The 23,098-nt window shown below is 35.8% G+C and overlaps 1 protein-coding gene across 1 annotated transcript; it reads right to left on the reverse strand.

The window, feature by feature from the left end:
• Window positions 1-1,881: 1,881 nt before the first annotated feature.
• On the reverse strand, window positions 1,882-22,445 carry LOC144440218 (nicastrin-like). The gene is made up of 16 exons (XM_078129525.1): window positions 22,377-22,445; window positions 20,379-20,477; window positions 19,357-19,480; window positions 18,010-18,134; window positions 16,990-17,135; window positions 15,680-15,827; window positions 15,143-15,249; window positions 14,470-14,631; window positions 12,738-12,959; window positions 11,762-11,931; window positions 10,148-10,235; window positions 9,516-9,614; window positions 8,625-8,712; window positions 8,011-8,165; window positions 6,849-7,043; window positions 1,882-5,507 (listed from the first exon to the last, which is right to left on the reverse strand). The coding sequence occupies exons 1-16, from the start codon at window positions 22,438-22,440 to the stop codon at window positions 5,397-5,399; spliced, it is 2,103 nt and encodes a 700-aa protein (XP_077985651.1). The 5' UTR covers window positions 22,441-22,445; the 3' UTR covers window positions 1,882-5,396.
• Window positions 22,446-23,098: the final 653 nt, after the last annotated feature.

The raw sequence follows: 23,098 nt of genomic DNA on the forward strand, positions 1-23,098 counted from the left end.
CCCTGGCAATCTAGGTTTCGGTTTACAACTAAAACATTGAGGGATCACCAAACAACTGTGCATATCATACACATTTTATGTTCCCTAAGAACAATTTAGTTAGATAAGAAAAAGGCTTCCTACAGACCACTCAATACAAGCATAAACAACACCACACTCCTGCTGACAAACAGGCACTGTGTGCGCACACACATATCACTTGTAACTTTGAATCAATACACTTGTATGTGTCAAAATCTAAGCCTGCAATGTGATGACTTTCAATAGCTTGTTTGTTCCAAGGACAATGTGTGTGTGTGTGTGTGTGTCTGTGTATCAGTTTGGGTTGGTTTACATAAAATGCGTATGATGCGCACAGTCGTGCGGCGATCCCTCGATTTTTTAGTTTTAGTTAAGGTGCACACAAACTAAAACTATTGTTGTTCAATGTGAAAGATTTACGTTAACGGATGATACCGGTGACTCTGTTTTGCGAATCTAATTACGCTTGTGATCAAGATCATGTGGACATTGGAAGTCCCCAAAATATACACTACAAGATCATGGAAGTATCAGAAAAACTACCTTGCTGTGAGTTTAAACAGACGTCATTCAATTGCTTTTGTCAACATGTTGTAACAAGACTTTCAGGTTGTGTCTAAGTAAACGGAGAACTAGATTGCCAGAGTAGTATATGTCAATAATGTAGACCTAGCTTGCCAGAGTAGTATGTGTCAATAATGTAGACCTAGCTTGCCAGAGTAGTATGTGTCAATAATGTAGACCTAGGTTGCCAGAGTAGTATGTGTCAATAACGTAGACCTAGCTTGCCAGAGTAGTATATATCAATACATTTACACCTACATGGATATAGAGACAAATGTAGCTTTGTCACTTTTCTGCTAAGCTAGTACGCTGATTTACAAAATGTATACAATTTATAAGCATGTCTTTTAGGAAAATGCAATAAAATTTCTGTTTACGAATTCTTGTCATTGTTGATGTTTGAAGTGTATGCAAGTAGCTTATATTATACTTCACATGGTTTTCACATTTGAGGGTGAACATATTTTCTGTTTTTTTTGTTTCTCCTTACTTTTTCATAGCAAATATGGGTCAGACAGCCGATTAAAAAAAAAGGAAAAATTAAAAAATCATCTTTATTTTTCTCTGCATCTCCTTTTTCTCCTCTCTATCTTCCTTTTATTGTATTCCTGGTAAACCCTTTCCCAGCTTCTCTACGCAATTGCCATGTTCTCAGCCCCCCCCCCCCCCCATTTGAATAACTTCCATGATGAAAGAAATACTCTGTTCATGAACAGCTATCATTGCCGCCATAACTGTAGATGATGTCAACAGTCCAACACTTGCTTATTCTGGCCAGAGAGGGCACTGTCCCCACGAAAAATATTAAGAATGGGCGAAAATAAAAATATGTTTGTATTTTGATGTCAGATCTGAAAATTTGGGTTGGTTGGGTCATGAGAAACCGACAATAAAATAGGGTCAAGCTAACCTGTGGAGAAAGGTAAAAACACAACTGAGAACAGGATGGTCTCAACAAAACTTAACTCAATTGGTTTCCAAAAGCTAGCTTTCACTCTGTTGACAGAGAATCATCAGGTCAGTAAGAGAAGACTTGCATGTGTTTTCCCTATGGAAACTTAGTTAGAGAGCCGCCATATTGGATAATAAAGCCGCCATATTGGATTTGCGCCCTCAACGACCAGGATATACATAACCAATGCAAAGCGGTATCTATATGATATTGCTTTTGTGAGAATACTTGAATAATTAGTAAGACCAGAAAACAATAGATCACAACAAAACCCTTGCAGAAATCATTAAAAAAAAAAAGACAAGTTTTCTTCTCAAAATATCGCTTTATTTTGACTGCTTAGGAAAAACTTTGTCAAATGAATGCTACGAATATGAAAAGTTATGATAACTACAAATATGACCTGAATTATTTACAAAGCAATCAATTGGATATCAGTTTTATCTACTCTCAATACAAATATTTTTTGTAATGGCAGGTATCCAAGAATGTTATTCTGGCACACTTCAAAGACTAATTTATACTGACACCTGTCCAAAATATTCTGGCACATGTCCAAGAATAATATTATTCTGGCGCCTGTCCAAGAATGTTATTGTGCCATATATCCATGAATAATATTTTGTCACATGTCCCAAGAATATTATTCTGGCACACATCCAAGAATATTATTCTGGCACCTGTCCAAGAATATTATTGTGCCATATAGCCATGAATATTATTTTGTCACATGTCCCAAGAATATCATTCTGGCACACATCCAAGAATATCATTCTGGCACATGTCCAAGAATGTTATTCTGCCATATATCCAAGAATATTGTGGTACATAGTCAAGAATTTAGTCAAGGGAGTTTCCAGAAATGCTGCTTCTCCCTAGTATATGATTTTACAGTTCTTATAGCCAATTACATAATTTTATTATAATTTGAACAGAATCCACTTTTTGGTAGCTACTTGACAAACCTTTTTTGACTATACTAAACTTTCAGCTCTTCCCCATATGATACAATTTCCCATTATCAATTGGCTACAAGCAGAATCCGAGTACATGATTATGGGAGACGGAACTGTCTAAATATCAAATAACATCTTAAAAGCACTGTACACAACACATTGCCTCACCTTTGAGGATCAAATGTGGACTGACTTGTGAAAATGGGTTGTAGCACTCAGTAAAAAGGTTGCCAATGAAATTACAGTGGCCATATGGATGAGAATTGGGTAGTTATTTTGGATTTTTGAAGTGGCCATATGGATGAGGATTGGGTATTTATAATGGATTTTTGTTTTATAAAACAATTTTATCGTGGCTTCCTACTTGAAAACTCAGTGTTAAACAACATATCTCAAGTCCTTATTTGTAACTCAATACATTGCAAACAATAAATGTGTAAAATGTTTGTTATTGTACGTACAATAATAAACTTTTTGCAGAATTTCTGCTTTTTTGCAACACATTGAGTTATAAACATGGACTTGGCATATGTTGTTTCACGTTGAATTTTCAAGTAGGAAACTATGATAAAATAGATTTATAAATTAAAAATCCAAAATAAACACCCAATCCTCATCCATATGACCACTTTAACAACCAGAAAAAAGCTAACATTTTATTGTAGCCCTCTAACAGACAAAATAATAAATTCTAGTTATCTACAGCTTTCAAGACAAATTCTGAATATTCACATTTAACAAATTCAGACATTTTTTTGTTAATTTTTTTTTTTCTTCAGTTTTACATATACATGACATTTTGATCTAATTTGACAACTACAAATTTTACGAAAAACGTGACATAAATATATATCCATCTTAAAAATTATTCCTTTAGAAATTATTTTTATCTTTGTAAAGGGAAAGAGAAGATGGTAGCCCATTCAAATGAATAAACAAGGTATTTGCATATTTGGATGTATGCAAATGATCATTTACATAATTGCTGCTGGCCAATGACAGCAGATCCCATGTTGTTTTGGTTCACCACTTACGAAGTGTACAATGCATTTATGCAAATGATCATCATTTACACAATTGCTGCTGGCCAATGACAGCAAATCCCATGTTGTCTTTGGTCCACAATTACTAAGTGTACATGCATTTATGCAAATGACCCCTAATTTACATAATTATGCTGGCCAATCACACAGCAAATGCTGTATTTTGGGGACTCACCAAAATGTGTATTTTTATGTTTGTATAATCATACTTTACATAATTAATGCTGGCCAATGACAGCAAACCTTGGTCATCCAATCAAAATGTGTCTTTTGTAAATAACCTTGTGTTTATACTGGACAGATATAAATAAATGCAACTAGCATGCTAGACAGAACTGTGACTAAAAACAAAGACTTGAGTTAATGTGCATCAAAGTTATATACAGGGAACAAATGAACAGATTAAGAATTTTATCAGATTTTCACACATTTACAGTTGTGAAATTCAACACATTCCAATTATGACGTTTAATGAAGGAAACATTTATTTTTTCAAAAACAATAGACCAACCATGTGATATCTGAGTTTAAGTAGAAAGTCTAGAGTCAAGTTTATAACAAAGCAAAATTTTTCTGAAAACTTGCCACTTTTCAAATATATTGATTCTATAGTTTTACACTACATCTCTTTTGAATTTTGTGAATTTTAGTGAATATGTTTGTCTCCAATCTCAACCAATTCATTTTAGTTGATATTTTGAAGATGATACACCAAACTGTGAACACTTCCTGCTGTACCAATGATGACATATATAAGTCAAACTGGTCTTTTTCCTCTCAAAAATGACTGTAGCCAAGTGGATACTAAACGTTATAGAAATGCTACACTCTTGCAATAGGTTGTTGTAAAAATCAGTTTTAACATATAGGTACTTACACATACACAGGGATGTAGATAACGGCCGGCAGCCGGTGAAATCAGCCACCTACTACATAATTTCTAGCCGGCTACTTTTTCATGAATATGTGTATTGAAATACTTGTATCAATTTCTATATATCCATTATTGGGCATATATGGACTCGCTTAGTAGCTATCACAACTACTGACATCAGGCTGTGGATAAATAGAACACGTTACAAACAGGGAAAGTAAACAAATGAATTGGATTAATAACGCTTGACACAGCAGGTTGGAACAGTAGAGGCTTGTATTACATTTCATTGTTTTGATAATGACAATTTCATGGCTTCTTTATGCGTGCATAAAATGCCAGGGAACTTCTACTTTGTTTGCAAACATGAACTATTATGTAAAGAGGTCATACAGCTGTTCTTATCAAATAATGAAATGTAATACAAGTCTCTGTACTTCCAACATACTGTGCCAAGTGAAGTTAATCCAATTCAGTTGTCTACTTTCCTTGTTTGTAACAGGTTCTGTTTGTCCATGGTCTGATGTCGACAGTTGTATACACCTACTTTGACAATGTTACCTTATACTTTGAAAATCAGTTACACTCCTGCATATACTTTCAGCCTGAATGATATATACATACAAAGTTGAAAACAATTTAATAACTTGTTATCGGGCTTACCCTCATTTCCTTTGGTATATATACGTGTAATTCTGACGTAGCTCAGTTTGTAAAAATGTGTGTTATAAATGATATTTCATGAGTATTGAAGAATGCAAAAAAATAGCTTAATTATACATTATGCAAATATATAGACTTGCATTCACATAACTGATAGCTGTGAATTATACTACAAAGGTACAAGGGAAGTTACCCAAAGCAGGAGTAATGCCTCCCAGAAACAGCGCCCTCTATGCTGTGACAATGGCTAATGACAACACAAGGTTCAAGAGGTATTGATGTAATGAAAAGTTACATGAGTTGTAAATGCATGGCTTGTTTCTTTAGTATGGGTCCCCTTCTTGGGAAAATAGTACATCTGACTTCCTGTTGACAAAGTAAACAACTACCAAGGAAACCAGCAAAACAATGGCACCAATTGACAACAAGACAGTCTGGAAGACAAAAGAAGAGAGATAAAGTATAACTAGAATGCCTGTAACCATGGATATCATAAGTCTCAGTAAACAAGTCGTTGATAATGACATAGCCCCAGCTATGATTGGGTTTTAAGGAACTGGCAGTTTATGTTGTCATTTTCAAACCTGGTTAATGTGTTTGGCCTCATATGGTTGTTTTTGATATCACTACTCTGTTCAAGCATGTCTGAGTTATGGCTTTGGACATGAAAACTGTGCCAACAAAATCGCTGCCAGGCAGCCATATCGGATTGTATCATGATGAAAATGGATATGCACATGTATGTCATAGAACACTGTCCTAATACTAACTTTGAATGAGATCTGTTCAAGCATGTCTGAGTTATGGCTTTGGACAGGGAAAATTCGCAAACAAAATGGTTGCCAGGCAGCCATATTGGATCGTATCACGACAACAATGAATTTGCACATGTATGTCATAGAACACTGTCCTAATATCAACTTTGAATGAGAGCTGTTCAAGCATGTCTGAGTTATGGCTTTGGACAGGGAAAATTAGCAAACAAAATGGCTGCCATGCGGCCATATTGGATCGTATCACAACAGCAATAAATATGCACATGTATGTCATAGAACACTGTCCTAATACCAATTTAGAATGAGATCTGTTCAAACGTGTCTGAGTTATGACTTTAGACATAGAATATTTGCAAACAAAATGGCTGCTAGGCAGCCATATTGGATCGTATCACAATGAAAATGGATATCCATATGTATGTCATAGAACACTGTCCTAATACCAACTTTGAATGAGATCTGTTCAAGCATGTCTGAGTTATGGCTTTGAACATGGAAAATTCGCAAACAAAATGGCTGCTAGACGTATCATGAACAAATTTATGTGCATATGTATGCCATTGTATGTTGCCCCTGTACCAAGTTTGAAAAAAATCGGTCCTGGCATCTCCAAGAAATGGCTCTGGATGGACGGACAGACGGAACCCAATCCATAAATCCCCGTCCCGGACTTCGTCCAGCGAGGACTAATAAGCAATCAGCGAACATACATACATACATACATACATACATACATACATACATACATACATCCATCCATCCATCCATCCATACACACTTATACACACAGATACACACAAACATACAAATACACACACATAAATACATATTCACTACCTCAGACTATGTTGCTTTTTCTACCTGTCTCCCTCCCCTGTCTCAACTGTCAGTCTGTCTGTCTGTCTGTCTCTCACTCTCTCACTCTCTCTCTCTCTCTCTCTCTCTCTCTCTCTCTCTCTCTCTCTCTCTCTCTCTCTTTCTCTTTCTCCATACATTTACCTCTTGAGCTCTGCTTGTAACGTAAAACATCCTGGCAGAGTAAGATGCCCAACTACTTTCTGTCCATGTAGAGTATTCAGTAGATGCCCAGTCATCAATAACAAAGGCAGGTGACTGTGCAGGTGTCCTGTATGTAAAACTCTTCCAGCATGTCCCGTTGCCATGCTGACCAGCTATCCAATTGTACTTATAGATCTATATATTAATAAATAAACGAATTATTGGTTTTACAGTGCATGATCTGATGTTAGCTAATATTTTCCCTGAGAATGAATCATTACTGCAAAACCAGAAATACTGCAGTGTTAACACTGGACTAGCCTTGTGTTAACATTTGATTGGTGTACACATTAAGCCTTTCAGGTGTTAATACATACTTGTGAGGAGATCCCCTGTGTTAGCACTGAGCTAACCTGTTGTTAGCATAGGACTGGTGTAGGCATTAACCTTTTCCAGATGTTAACACATACTGGAGCTAGTGCCCTCCCCTGTGTTAGTACAGAGCTGGCCTGTGTTAACATAGGACTGGTGCAGACAATAACCCCAGCAGTTGTTAACACAAACATGTACTGTGAGGGGTTAGTGGTATTCCTTGCGTTAACACTGAGCTAAACTTGTGTTAACATAGGACTGGTGTACGCATTAACTCTTCCAGTTGTTAACACATACATGTACTGTGAGGTGTTAGTGCTATCCCCTGTGTTAGAACTGAGCTAGCCTGTTGTTAGCATGCTTGGAAAGAGAAGCTTCAGCTGTAGTGTATTATTCATACAGTAAGTGCAACTTATCTGTCAAGTATCTACAAAGTTAGCTTTACACACATTACTGTAACTATCAAAATCTTACTACAACCCATTTCAAATTACCATTCACTGGCTCTGTTTGATACATACCATGCAGAAACCAATCAGAAACTGTACATGTTACACTTCAAGATAGCAAGACTGAATGAACACAGCGCCACCATGCAGATGCAAAAACATTAGCACCTACATGACAGCGTCTGCAGTACATTTCATAATATACAAAATGTAGCAAGAAATTGCGATCTCGTTTTCTGAGAATATAAAATGTGTGTATGCAGTTGCATAGTGGTTTCTGCATGGTTGTATCAAAGCGCCAGTGAATGGTAACATGACATGGGCTGTAATTAATAATTTACCTGATCATTTGAGTTAGGATTTTTGCAATCCTTTTTGTCTGATACTGTGATTTCTTCTCCCACGAAATATGCCACTAGCTTTTCAATGATGAGGGTGATACGGTTTACGGTTGTGTCTCTGTACACACCAACATATCGCTGGTATGGTATATTAGCTGTTATAAAAACAAAGGAATTAGAAGAACTTGTTAAATGAGGGCACTGTACAATGAGAATAAATTGCTAATATAAGAACTGCAAGGAATGCATCTTTGTGAGTATGCAGTTTACTGTTGACTACATGCTTAAATGGTACCATAGATATAGCGGTGGTAAAAACAAAAGAATAACAATAATGGGTTAATGAGGGCGCTGTTCACTCAGCCACATATACTGTACCTGTTTCATGTGTTTGTGGTTGCCAAACTTTGTAGGCAAACATATCACAGTAAACTCTTGTAAATTTTAAACAATGAAAGAGAATTAGACAATGAGGGGATGGTACAATCAATATATGATAAATTTGCCCCTAGCTTTTTAACAACATTGGTATTATAGTTAAAGTTTGAGCTCATAACACCTCAAAGTTTTCTCAAAATCTGCTTAAAATAATACATTTTTTTAAGGGTACTCACATAATTGTTTGGAATTCTCAACAGACATAACAGTTCTCAGCAGTGTACAGTTTGGTCGGTACAAGAAACAATACAATAACTGGTTAGTCTGGGAGAAAAAAAAAAAATTAAACATATTTTTTTAGTTATTAATATTATTTCATTTATTTACCAACTAAACTGACAAAACAATAATTAAACAAAATATGTACAATCCAAAGTTGTGTTATCCTGGGTCATATTCTATCGTATTTGGACTTTAAAATTTTTTTTTTTTATAAAAAGAGTTGCATTGTTTTTAGCTATGTATGTCAACGGTGTACATTTTGATAGCTAATCTGCTATAAAATACTAACATATTGTAAAGGTGTGGGTTAAAATGAACAGGGTTCTACAGCTCGTTTCATGTTACCGTTTACTGGCTTTGTTCTACACAACCTCACAGAAACCAATAAGAAACTGCATATTCTACACTGCGATAGCAAAATGGCAATTTCTTGCTACAGTTTGTCTATTATGAAATAAACCAATTGAACACACTGCAATTAATTAGACATGTGGGTGCCAATGTTTTGATGTTGCATTTAATGCCTCCATGGTGGCTCGCATTAGTTCATTCCATGTACACAAAATGTTGCAAGAAACTTTATTTATTCAATCTTGCTGTCTTAAGTATACATGTAGTATGTACAGTTTCTTATTGCTTCTGCATGGTTGTATCAAACAGAGCCAGTGAACACTAACTTGAAACGAGCTGTACATGTATCTGGAGGTATGGCTTCTTGTTACAATTTTGACCACGATGGCATAGAATGTACAACTGCATAATACAACATATCTGTACCGATTATAAAGTGGTTGATCAACAGATAAAACAAAGTTAAATTCTATCAAAACAGAGTCAGTACTTACAACATGGAGGTCTGCTAGTGGTATATCAGTAATTGTACCATCTGGTGTAGTCAGCTTAACAAGAGACTGGGCCAACACAGAGGTAACATTGTTCAAGACCTGTAGAAATATAACCAGTATGGTGATGATGATGACGAAGATGATGATGATGATGATGATGATGATGATGATGATGATGATGATGATGATGATGACGATGATGATGACAAAAAACTTGTACCTCTCCCATATTTAGATTATTTCATAATCCTGGCATTGACTCACACACAACATTTTACATGTATTTTAAAAACATTAAATTATAGCATTGGTACAGACAAAAAACTTCAGTGCTCTATTTGTGAAATAAAAGTACTGGTGAGTTCCAGTGAATTCTGATGTAGTTTTCAGAAAAGGCGTGAGTTCCAATATAAATTTAAATTCACTTTTAGGAAGAGAAGTGGAGCGTTTTAGAACATTTTGTTGTATCAAGAATTTCCTACCCTGGTGAATGCATTGGCAAGTTTCAGGTATTCATCATTACATTACCCACAGTGATTATTCAGCATCCGTCACCAGAAGACAAACTGAACACAAGTAACTTCTTCTGTACATTAATTTTATATAACTTATTGAGTTCATACTTCACATACCTTAGCCAGTGGTGATATATACTCCTCAGTCTTATTATCATAGTCAGCATCTAATAACTCTGGCAAATCAAACCGACTTTGATAATATCTGATAATAGACAATGAAAAGTTAAACAGGATTTGTTAATTTTATCAAACCAACTTTGATAATATCTGATAATAGACAATGAAAAGTTAAACAGGATTTGTTAATTTTATCAAACCGACTTTGATAATATCTGATAATAGACAATGAAAAGTTACACAAGATTTGTTAATTTTATCAAACGGACTTTGATAATATCTGATAATAGACGATGAAAAGTTACACAAGATTTGTTAATTTTATCAAACGGACTTTGATAATATCTGATAATAGACGATGAAAAGTTACACAAGATTTGTTAATTTTATGAAACGGACTTTGATAATATCTGATAATAGACGATGAAAAGTTACACAAGATTTGTTAATTTTATCAAACGGACTTTGATAATATCTGATAATAGACAATGAAAAGTTACACAAGATTTGTTAATTTTATGAAACGGACTTTGATAATATCTGATAATAGACGATGAAAAGTTACACAAGATTTGTTAATTTTATCAAACCAACTTTGATAATATCTGATAATAGACAAGACAATTGGTTAACTTTATCAGACCAACTTTGATAAGTAATATCTGCTAATAGACGATCAAAAGAAAAAGAGACAAGATGTTTTACACCGAAGGGAATAAGCACAAAGGAGACATGAATGCTCATTCTGCAACCATGAATATATTATTTCTACTGGCGCTCATGATGTAATAGCCCATAGCAAACTGGGCTAAAAATTAACTGTTTTCTTTAGTAGTCCTAGCGGGCTACCAGTTTCAGAAAGTGGTAGCCCAAGGATGGTGACCAATAGTCCTATATTCCTGAACTGAAAACAGAGTTCCTCTATTGGAATATGTGTGTTGTTTTAAAATACTTTTGTGTCCATAAACTTCTATCCTTGCATAATCAGTGGTAGCCTGAGTGGGCTACCAGCTGCACATTATGGAAGTCCTATGACAAGAATTGGTAGTCTATGGACATGGAACTACTGTTAATTTTGAGCACTGCATGCAAAGATACCCTATAAAGGCACAAGATCAACTTGATGTTTCTCTGAAATCACAAGTAATTGTAAGTGATGTAAAATCATAAAATGACTCTCCAGAAACCCTAGTTTATGACAATGTCCTTATTTCCTGGAGTGGTGCTTCTCTTTAACATGTCAAAAATATTCATCTTGTATGTGCATTGTTCTTGTGAGTAAAAAGATACCTTATAAAGGCAAAAAATTCAACCAGATCTTTTTTTCTAAAATCGCAAGTAATTGTATGTGATGTAAAATTATGAAATGACTCTCCAGAACACATAGTTTATGAAAATGACTTCATTTCTTGGAGTGGTGTTCTCTTTAAAGCACACCCTTCAGGGGTGGTAAAAGACATAGAAGCAAATCTACAAAGCATGGAAGTCTCAGTGGCAAATAAGGGGCTAACACTATGCTTTCTCATACTCGTACTCTTAGCTGGAAGAATACTAGACTGCATTTTCAAAACACGACCTCTTTTCAGAAATATTTGACAGTTGTACATGTACCTGTTTTTGAATTCCTTTTCATGATCGGTGATAACGACACCACCAATATTCTCTTTCCTGAGAAACCTCTGGAATGATGCCGGTGGTAGGGGTTGATCAGCCGGGGCTGTACTTGCATCTATCCCATGATCCTTTGCTGCTGAATTCAATGCCTTGATGATACTCTCAGTCTACAGTAAATAACAAGGTCACATGATTTGCAAATTAATTATTGGCAATTTGCCAGAAATTACTGGCACTGTGCCAGAGAACATTACCATATCATTTACACTGAATTCTTGTACTACTTTTTCTAATTTCAAGAATTTTATTAACATCAGTTTACCCTAGAATAATAAAAGGGAAAATATTTTCACAGAAAGTCTCTTAATTTGTAGACAAGTCTTTGTAGCAGACACAGCCCCCCCCCCCCCTCAAATACATTATTCTACATGTATGTGACTGAATACAAGAAAACTTGCATGTGATTATATGGAGTTAGACACTTGAATGAAATTGCTATGTACTAAAATTTTTGAGTTATGAAGTAATGTAGTGAGTTTTGACTACAAATATGGCTGCCATTCAGTAATAATTGATATATTTTGCCAGCATACTTGTCTTTCTTGTTTGAAGTATTTTCATCTGAGACAGGCATCTGTCTTATTTGCAGTTTAGAAACCAAAAGATATAGTAACTAAATAACAGTGTGTTTGTAAATGCTAGTAGGGAGATAAAATCTACATAAATCCCCCCCCCCCCCCACCGTGTGTTTTATCATAGTTTATAACAAAACTCATCATGCAATTCATGCAAATTTATGTAAATTTTATCTGATTATACCCACTCTGTCATTATATTTCCCAAACTCTTTAAAAAAAACTGAAACACAAACAATAATTTTCTGTTGGGAGATTGATTTATCCATTATCATTTTTTGTGACTTTATTCAGGGAGTCTTTATTCAGGGGAGATATAGCAGGTAATTCAAACCTACCTGATTTTTAACACTGGGATCCCTACCCTGGGTAACTGGATCACTATGTAACCACATTTGGCTAGCGTTCATCAAACCAAGTTGACGTAGTTCAAGAAACATGCTGATATGATCAAGATTAATGGTAGCAGGTTGGATCTTTGAGTCCTCTAATGTAAGCGGGAATTTTCCTTGCTCCATGTCAAACACTGCTCTGGATGAGCCTATGTAGTCCCAGGATTCCTACAAATGAAAATTCCAGGAAATATTGATTACTACATATGTACCAGTGATTGCTTGCACTGTGTGACTGGTGGGCATGGATACTGGTATTTTCACTGCAGTGCAATACCGAAAATATTACTGCATACCTGCATGCAAATGATATGCAAATGAGGATGCGATGGTTTGCTACACACAGAATCGCATGATCACGCTGTGCGATTTTTGTGGAAATTTGCCATTTCAGATAAACATATGTAATAATAACAGAACCCCATACCAAGTGGGGGTGGGGGGGGGGGTATTTGCACATGTACTTGTAGTGTTTTCTGCTGCAGTTTCACATGTGCTACGCTCGAGAAAGTATTGGTGCAGAGAACAGTAAAAGCACTTGTAAAAAGTACCCCGAGTACGCCACACTTGCCCTTGTGCATCATGCGGTTCTGTCATATTATGTGGGTAGTCAGGGGTATTTGCATCCATTATTGCAGCGTCTTTTGCTACATTTTCACTCGCTACTGTCATGAAAACACTTATGTACCAGTAACAACTTGCTCCATTATGTGTGCATACTATTGGTATTTACACTGCAGTGTATAACACAGAAACTATTATTACATACCTGTATGCAAATGATATGCAAATATATACAACCACTCAAAAACATGTGATTGCAGAGTTTCCTTTCCATGGAATTTGTTTCAGATAATATATATAGCAATAACAGAACCCCATGCCACACGAGTGATAGTGTGGGTACTCAGGGATATTTCCATTCATGTTGCACTTTCAATCACTGCGCTCATGAAATCGCAGTTGTAGAGAACAGAAAAGTGACAAACACTCATTCATATATGCCACACTGGCACACATCATGGAGTCATGATGGGTGAATGGTTAGCGTGACCGGCTTGGAATCTACAGGTTGCAGGTTCGAGCCCCGTCGCTGCCTGCTGTTTGTTTCTGAGTGGCTAAAGTCCTTGGGCAAGATTTGAACCACGACTATGCCTCAGTCAACCCAGCTGTATAACTGGGGACCTGGTAGGATGTAGGTTGCAATGTGAAGGCTTTAATCCTATGCGCTTAAATGGCTGCAATGGATTGTATGCTCCCCGGGGAGTTGAGGAAGACTAAAGGGCCATTGTGCTGTTCTGATCCGAGCCAGGGGTAATAATTGTAAAGCGCTTTGAGCACGGAGTGGGAAAGCGCTATATAAGAAACCAACATTATTATTATTATTATTCTACTTTTTTTTTCTGTGTTTGCAGAGCATAATTTAATAATAGTAGTATGAGTAATAGTAGTGAGTACCCACACTATCACTCGTGTGGCATGGGGTTCTGTTATTGCTATATATATTATCTGAAACAAATTCCATGGAAAGGAAACTCTGCAATCACATGTTTTTGAGTGGTTGTATATATAGTACCTGTAAATATTTTAGTAATTTTTTTTACATGGGAATTGAATTATTAAGTTATGATTGATATGAATACATTGTACTTTATTCCTGCCCTCATAATGAACTTACCCCTTGGAAAAAAGTAAACATGATATTCTTCATCACTTGTTTGGTTTCCAATGGCAACCTACTTAGTGTTTCAACCACTGATAACAGAGTAACAAATCCTGTGATGTCATTCTCAGCTCCAGGTGCAGGTGTCAGATCGTAGAAGAGGGAATCGCTGTCTAACTGTATGGTTAAAATGAAAAGATTTTGTTATGGGTGATAATAATTTCTAGCTAATCAAATCCTTCCAGCCATCAGTTATTGGCTTAGATTGTGTCACATGGTATGGACTAGTGACCCATGATGACCTCAATTTGCATACAGTGGGGCACTATTCACATTAACTTTTCCTTAGGGCACTGCACTGTTCATCATGGAGTACAGGAGTCCCAACAGTGATTTGCATCGACTTTGTAAGAATAGGCGTCACAATTGCAAATCTTATTGCCTGGCCTTATTTGGGCACTAGTTCAATGTTATGTAGTGCTCAACTATTTATTTCCACTCTGCTTTCAACCTTGGGGAAATAGTTGCTACAAAAAAAATCACTTGGGGCAATTCACAACGCAAAGCTTTGGGGACAAATTGATGAATAAAAATAAAAAATATAAAAAAAAAATATAAAAAAAAATAAAAAAAAATAAAAAAATAGATAAATATGCAGGGCTATAAATGTGGAAACCAATTGTCTTACCTTCGCTGCGACCACAATAAGTGAATCATTGACAAGTGGTGTGGATTTATTGGTAGGTTTCAGGAAACTAATAACATTATGATCACCCATTGGATCACAGTAGCCAACTGATGATGAAAGAAACATATACATTTGTTTTAGTAGCCAGTCAAATAAAATTTTAAGGAGCACACATAAATTACACTTTTCTAATTTGTCTTACTAGTGTTTGGTTCCAGTTACCTGACCCAGCCTAGTTTTTTTATGCCGATCTTAAACTTTTTTTAAACATATTCGAAGTCTTGCAAGAAATAGTGGATGCGGAAACTGACATCAACTTAAAAAGACAATGTAAAACTATTCTTCCAATCTGTAATGGCTGTAGATCTGATGGATGTGAAAAAACAATAACACAGTGACCACATGGAAAACATGGAATACATGGTGGTATACTGTTCCATAAGACTAATTCTGTATATTTTGCCTGAAATAAACGTATCTAATAACCAACATTTCTAAACATTCTCTAAAGGCAAGAGACAAGTACATTGTACTTACATGCTTCCATGTTGGTTAGCCTTGTACTTCTTCTCATACAAGTGACTGTGTCTTTAGCTCCATGCATTCTATCACTCAGTTCTACAGCACATAATGGATAGTTTCTAGCCTTGCCATAATTTATCGGATCATTACGATCACGATAACACTGTAAAATAAACATTTACAATTTCTATTCTCAGATTTGGATCATTACGATCACGATAACACTGTAAAATAATCATTTACAATTTCTATTCTCAGATTTGGATCATTACGATCACCGATAACACTGGAAAATAAACATTTACAATTTCTATTCTCGGATTTGGATCATTACGATCACGATAACACTGGAAAATAAACATTTACAATTTCTATTCTCGGATTTGGATCATTACGATCACTGATAACACTGTAAAATTAACATTTACAATTTCTATTCTCAGATTTGGATCATTACAAATACGATAACACTGTAAAATAAACATTTACAATTTCTATTCTCAGATTTGGATCATTACGATCACGATAACACTGTAAAATTAACATTTACAATTTCTATTCTCAGATTTGGATCATTACGATCATGATAACACTGTAAAATAATCATTTACAATTTCTATTCTCAGATTTGGATCATTACGATCACGATAACACTGTAAAATAAACATTTACAATTTCTATTCTCAGATTTGGATCATTACAACTATTAAAGATAACACTGTTTTCAAATGCATGGTCATAGGAGTTTGTAATCTTATGTATTACATTAAGCTTTTTCCTCCAAACACAATTATCAAGTAATTAAACTTTGTGTTGGCAAAATAAACCTAATGTAATGCACATGGTGACACTGTCATACAAACATTTTTAATCAATTGGCAATGATACACCATTTTTCATGCCATATCCAACATTTTTTATACAATTTTATAAACCCAGAAATAAAAAGTAAAATCAAGCAGCACTTTGGAGATTAATTGTTCATAAAAATACATAATCTTTTGGAGGTATGGTGCATCTTTCCTCACATAATTTTAGTGTAATTTTGGCGGGAACATCAATAAACTATAAAAATCTGTGAAACAGTAGACTTAATCAACATATACCTACAGCCCAAAACAAAAACACTCTCCAGTGAGGTATCATAACTTGCAGTGTTCTCCCCTGGGTAGATTGCAATGACTGTGGCTAATTTGCATAATAATTTCCATGCCAACAACATTGCAATTTGCATAATCATTTGCATAATGGTCCACTTGTAATATGCATGTCATGATAGTGTTAGGATCGTGGTTTCTCTATCATTGGAAGAACAACGAGCTTACCTGAATAAGTGATTGCACTTCTGTTATGTTTGTCAAGGCAAATATTGGAAAATCATAATCCGCAAAAGATATCCCGGATCCCCATGGATTCCATGTACGCGTCTTACAGTCGGAATAGTCAGGATTGAGATCTTCCGTGTAAAGACCTGTCAGGAAACAAATATCAAAGTTTATGGATCAAAATGTGGAATTTTAGTACAGCATGGAATATTTTAATCAAATGTATGTGATATATTTTGTTATCAAGGCAACTCAGCTAATTAATTTGTGTGTTCTTCAGAAACAGCATGGACTAGAGGCTACAAGGGGCAGGGTTCGGCTCACGTCAGCTGTCTTACCCAACCGTCCCTCACAATTGCGGACCTTGACTCGGAGGTTGCTGACAGTAACTACTTGAAATGCATTTTTGACCCTTGCCTTGTGTTGATCCATCATTGTCACCTAAGTTTTCTGCCCACACAAGCACATTGATTGACTTAAAAGACAATGAACTATTGTTAGTGGGCTTGATTTTCTACTACGATATCTCTTTCCACCGTTTAGTCGAATACCTTTAATGTAATACAATATTCTGTTCTTACCAATGACAGCAGTAGTTGAATGGTATCGGAGTGTTGTCATAGATGTGATGATGTCATGTCCTCATGTGACTTACATTCAGACAGGAGGGTGAGTTTGTAGTAAACTGAATGAAGTACCTAATTATAACCGTCTGTCAGTGTGTGATGGATTACTACTGACATGCGCTGTTCACTTTTTCCCAGCAGATTTATCTACATTTTCAAAACATTATGTTCATTTGACTAGTGCCAAATGTTATTAACCAAATCACTTGTTTACTTTCCTGTTTGTAAGAAGTTCCGCTTGTTGTATATGCTTGCCTGTCACTGGTTGTAATTTCTTTGTTCCGGCTTATACAGTAACAATGGTCACTAGAGGGCACTGTTTACCACAGCTGTGAGTGACTGAGAGTAGTGCAATATCTACAACACATGTATCGGTTCACCTTCATTTACTTACCATAGTTTGCATTAGGACATGAATAGTCTGGTGAGAAGCCAGGACTTGGTGGCACAGTGTCCGCTAGGTGTATCACCATTAATCCATTAATTTTACCTGATATCATCAATGAATCTAAAGTTTCCCTGCAACAAGACAATAATTACAATGGTAATGGTATTATAGGTGATTATAATGGTAATTCATAATACCTTAATTTGGTGTTAAAAAAAATTTAAAAAAATGTGTGGTTCCGATTACATTTAATTTTAAAATTGGTGGGGTAGGTTGAATTTTTTATTTTATTTTATCATATATTTTTTTTCATGTGTGAGTATCTAGTTCAGGTTTTCCATTGTTTTCCAAATGGTCTCTGTGTTGTTTATTTCTTCCTATCAGATGTACAGCCATTACAGATTGGAAAATAGTTTTATATTGTCTTTTTAAGTTGATGTCAGTTTCCGCATCCAATATTTCTTGCGAAACTTCATGATTTTCCTGATTTTATTATTAATTTTCTTAGTAATTATCATAATTAGTTGACTACAATTTCATTTGCAAATTAATTAAAGGAACACACGCTGAGTGGATTTACAGCATGTTTCATATTACTGTTCACTGGCTCTGTTTGATACAATCACAAAGAAACCAATAAGAAACTGCTCATTCTACCCACAATTTAAGAGCATGATAGCAATTTCTTGCTACATTTTGCATAAATGAAAGAAACTGATAAACATACTACAACTAGACACAGACATGTGAGTACCATTCATTGCTTTGAAACTTGAAACTCTTCTGCACCTCTATTGTTCTTTCAGAGAAACACAAACTATTTTTGTAACTTTGTCTACACCTGTGATTGACAATCCACAAGAAATCTCCAAACAAATTAACCACAGCAGGGCTTGAAATAACAGAAAATATCTTCTTGCCCACTGGACAAGTAGAGAAATTAATAAGCACTTGTCCAAATCAGAAAGTACTTGTCCACAAAGTCAAGTAAATATTTTATTGGTAAACTGTACTTCGATGTTTTATTGGGATGTCCCTTTTGATCAGATTTTGTTACCAAGTGAGTTGCCATAGCGATATTTCCAGTTTGAGTAAACTCAGGAAATCTAAGCAGATTAATCATTTGTATGTTTTCATTCATATCTTAAAATATCTTCTTGAAAGTTTCTGCAGGTACGGGAAAGTTTTACTTATGTTACAATAAGTGAGTAGAGGTTTAAAAATCGAAAACTATGAGAACTTCTTTTTGTCCATTGGGACAAGTACTTTCTAAAATCACCCGCCCAGCGCTTCAAATCACTAGTCCGGGACAAGTAAAATGCCCTTATTTGGAACCATGCACTGTATACTTACTTTGTAAACATGTCGGCTGTAACAATGGGTATATAAGGTTTGTGTGGTCCTTTATCTTTCAACCAGTCTAGATCTCTAGTACTGTTTATATAATGTACAACACCACTATTACCTTTTATGGCACCTGGTGGGTAAAAAACATTGCATATTTTTTCAACATTCTAAATTGAAGAGGGCTGAAAGTGCTGTGCACTTATTTATAAGTTTATTGATTTAGTAATTTAGGCCACTGACCAATTAAGTAGGTGAGAAAGTGAAATACTGAAAGCAATAGGGAGGGATTGTTATGCAAAAGATACACAACATTTTTGAATTTTTGTTAATCCTTCCAACAAAAAAAATCGAAATGTCAGTTAGGATAGCTGAAATAGTCTTGTAGCATTAATTCTTTAAGTCTACAGGTAGGCTACAGTTAGGATAGCTGAATTAATGTAGTAGCGTTAGTTCTTTAGGTCTACAGGTAGGCTACAGTTAGGATAGCTGAAATAATGTAGTAGCGTTAGTTCTTTAGGTCGACAGGTAGGCTACAGTTAGGATAGCTGAATTAATGTAGTAGCGTTAGTTCTTTAGGTCGACAGGTAGGCTACAGTTAGGATAGCTGAATTAATGTAGTAGCATTAGTTCTTTAGGTCGACAGGTAGGCTACAGTTAGGATAGCTGAAATAGGCATGTAGGAGTAGTTCTTCAAGTCTACAGGTAGGCTACAGTTAGGAGAGCTGAAATAATGTAGTAGCGTTAGTTCTTTAGGTCTACAGGTAGGCTACAGTTAGGATAGCTGAAATAATGTAGTAGCGTTAGTTCTTTAGGTCTACAGGTAGGCTACAGTTAGGATAGCTGAAATAGTCATGTAGCATTAATTCTTTAAGTCTGCAGGTAGGCTACAGTTAGGATAGCTGAAATAGTCTTGTAGCCATTAGTTCTTCAAGTCTACAGGTAGGCTACAATACTGTTACTATACCTACATGTGTGATGTATATGTCTAGTTGTAAGACTTTAATTACAAACTTCCTTTGCCTACTTACTGGTACAGCCTATTTGATGTGTAGCATTCAGTCTTCGTACACAAGGTGCAAAGCCTTTCACATCTATGTAAATCATATCATGGGTTTTCCTTCCATACGCTGTAAAAAAGAAGTAGTGTTGGTAAAAGGAGAGTTTAGTAAGTGTTGATTCTTTAAAGATTGGGTATTATTTTGGATTCTTATTTTATAATTTTCTTTTTACCATGGCTTCCTACTTGAAAAGTCAACGTGAAACAACACATGCCACGTCCCAGTTTGTAACTCTCAAAATTGCAAAAACGTAATAAATGTGTCAGGGGTTTTTATATATTTTTTTGCAATGTATTGAGTTACAACCACAGACTTGGTAAATGTTGTTTCACAGTGATTTTTTTTAAGTAGGAAGCCATGATAAATTTGTTTTGTAAATTAAAAATGCAAAGTAAGTAGCCAATCCTCATCCATATGACCACTTTAAGGTCTAGGAAACCAAGTAAGGGACAATTGCTCAATGTCACACAAACTCAATCAATGGTAGAGATGTGACTGCTAAAATTTTTATCATTTTTTACATCATACATGTGTTCATCTCGCATTTGTGAACATTTGTTTAGGGAAGGGGGTTTTGTCATAAAATGAACGTGGTCTATTTATTGAGCTTATGTGACATTGTGCGATCGTCCCTAACAGAAAGGGGGAGATCTGGTAAAATTGGCATAGTTACCCTTACCTTATACCTGAGGGAGTATGGGTGTGGGGGGGGGGGGGGATAAAATGACTGTGGAACAATGGTAAATGTTACCTACTTACCTCGCATAAAAAAACACTGCTTACAAATGACTACATGGACAATGAGTATCAAAACCAACTCACTGTATAACTAAACGTATAAAGAGGGTGGTATGATGACTTTTAACATGGATGTATTTGGGGAGCCAGCCAGGAGTCATGTTTGATAAGATTTGGGAACCCCTGTAACTGAAGGGGGGGGGGGGGGGTAAAAATGGCTTTAATGTGTACCTGTAGCTTGCCACACAAGCTATATATTGAAGGTTAGATACCATAATTTGGCTTGGGAACCCAGGTACAATTATTGGGAACCTGGTAGATTTAATCTCCTTAGCAGCCTTGACTTTGAGCTTGCTAGACCCCTATGGCTTTCCTGCTCACTGTCAAGGAGACCGAAGGTCGCTAGTGAGGGCGACAGCAATTTTCACGGTAAAATAACACCGAAGACACCTTGTCGAAAAACATGGCTAACACGACGATATTTACCGACCAGAGATAAAAAGAGTGAAGGTCTATGACTGTAGATTCATTAGCGAGCATGATATTTTGCCTAATAGCTGGCACATGTACCCGGGACCACAGGGGCGTGTAATATTTCATAGATTGTTGTTTTCTTATTGCTTAGAATGCCGTTTTCTTAGGAAAATATCGTACGAATCTTGCTGCTACAAATGTATCAATCTCTATACTACTAAGAAATATTATATTCCCCTTACATGTAGGAATATATATTAATCAAAAGGTTGTTATATTTAGTCTGTAGACCTGGAAAACGACTATCTATGAAATATTACACGCCCCTGTGCCCGGGACATGGATACGTACATCAAATACAGCTAAACGACCGCTATCACCGTTGTACTTGGACTTGCACGGTAACCGGAAATACGGAAAATGTGTCTGGATTTTCACAGATCGAAAAGGTGATATCAGAATGAAAACATCACTTTTGGAAAGTCATTTTAAAACTGTTACAATTCACAGACTTTATTTTAATCATTATATTTATCAGTTATTTCGTCTCGACACGGTTATACACCCTTCACTGTTTTCAGGCGACCGTACATTACGATGACAAAAGGCAGGACTTCGAATGTTACAGCCAAGCCTCGGGTTTCTTTCACAAAAATATGAACTCGTACAAAGACCAGTAGACAAAGACTCACAATTAACCAGGTCACAAAAATCTTACTTAGAATATTAACGAACAGAAAACAATATCTTACTTACCAAATATAGATAAAAATAGGAGAAATAGGAGAACTTGTAGGATAAATGGGTTGAACGTCGCCATAATGATTTGGGTTTGACTTCCTGTTCCGGTTTGTGGTCGTACCCCCTAGGCTAGTGAACAGTATCTAGCTTCAAACCAACAACCACGGATCTAGGCTCTCCTTTCGTTGGTGGCATTATCACAGGGCTATATGACTACTAGCTCTATGGATGGAATCTAAGCTTATAGCCTTATAACAGTACTAGTAGCACGTTAATTAGTTGGTCTTTTCGATGTCGACATCTCCAGTCTCACAAAACCAATCTAATCAATCAGTGATGATCAGTGTTTCCTCTTTTATCGTTACCATGGTACCAGTGCACCACCACCACCACCACCACCCCAACCCCAAGCCGGAGTTAATAGCTATTCATTCAATTCACCAAGTGGGATTATTTTACTAGATGTTTAAACGCGACAAATAACAATTTATCTAAAATTGTATATATATGTTAATTATTTTACAACGTATTTAATCAAAGCAGTTTACACCGGTAGCGGACACAGTGTGAGCCCAGGAACCGTGTATTTATAACCTTATACATGCTATCTCATTTCAATAGTGTACAGTCTGTGTACATACAGGTACATGTATATAGACACATCATCCAGGAGATTATAATCATAATAATGGTGTTTTCATTTACCAGTGCATATTTTGTTTGTTTGTTTGTTTGTT

This window comes from Glandiceps talaboti, chromosome 9 (genome assembly GCF_964340395.1).
Source record: "Glandiceps talaboti chromosome 9, keGlaTala1.1, whole genome shotgun sequence".
NCBI lineage: Eukaryota > Metazoa > Hemichordata > Enteropneusta > Spengelidae > Glandiceps > Glandiceps talaboti.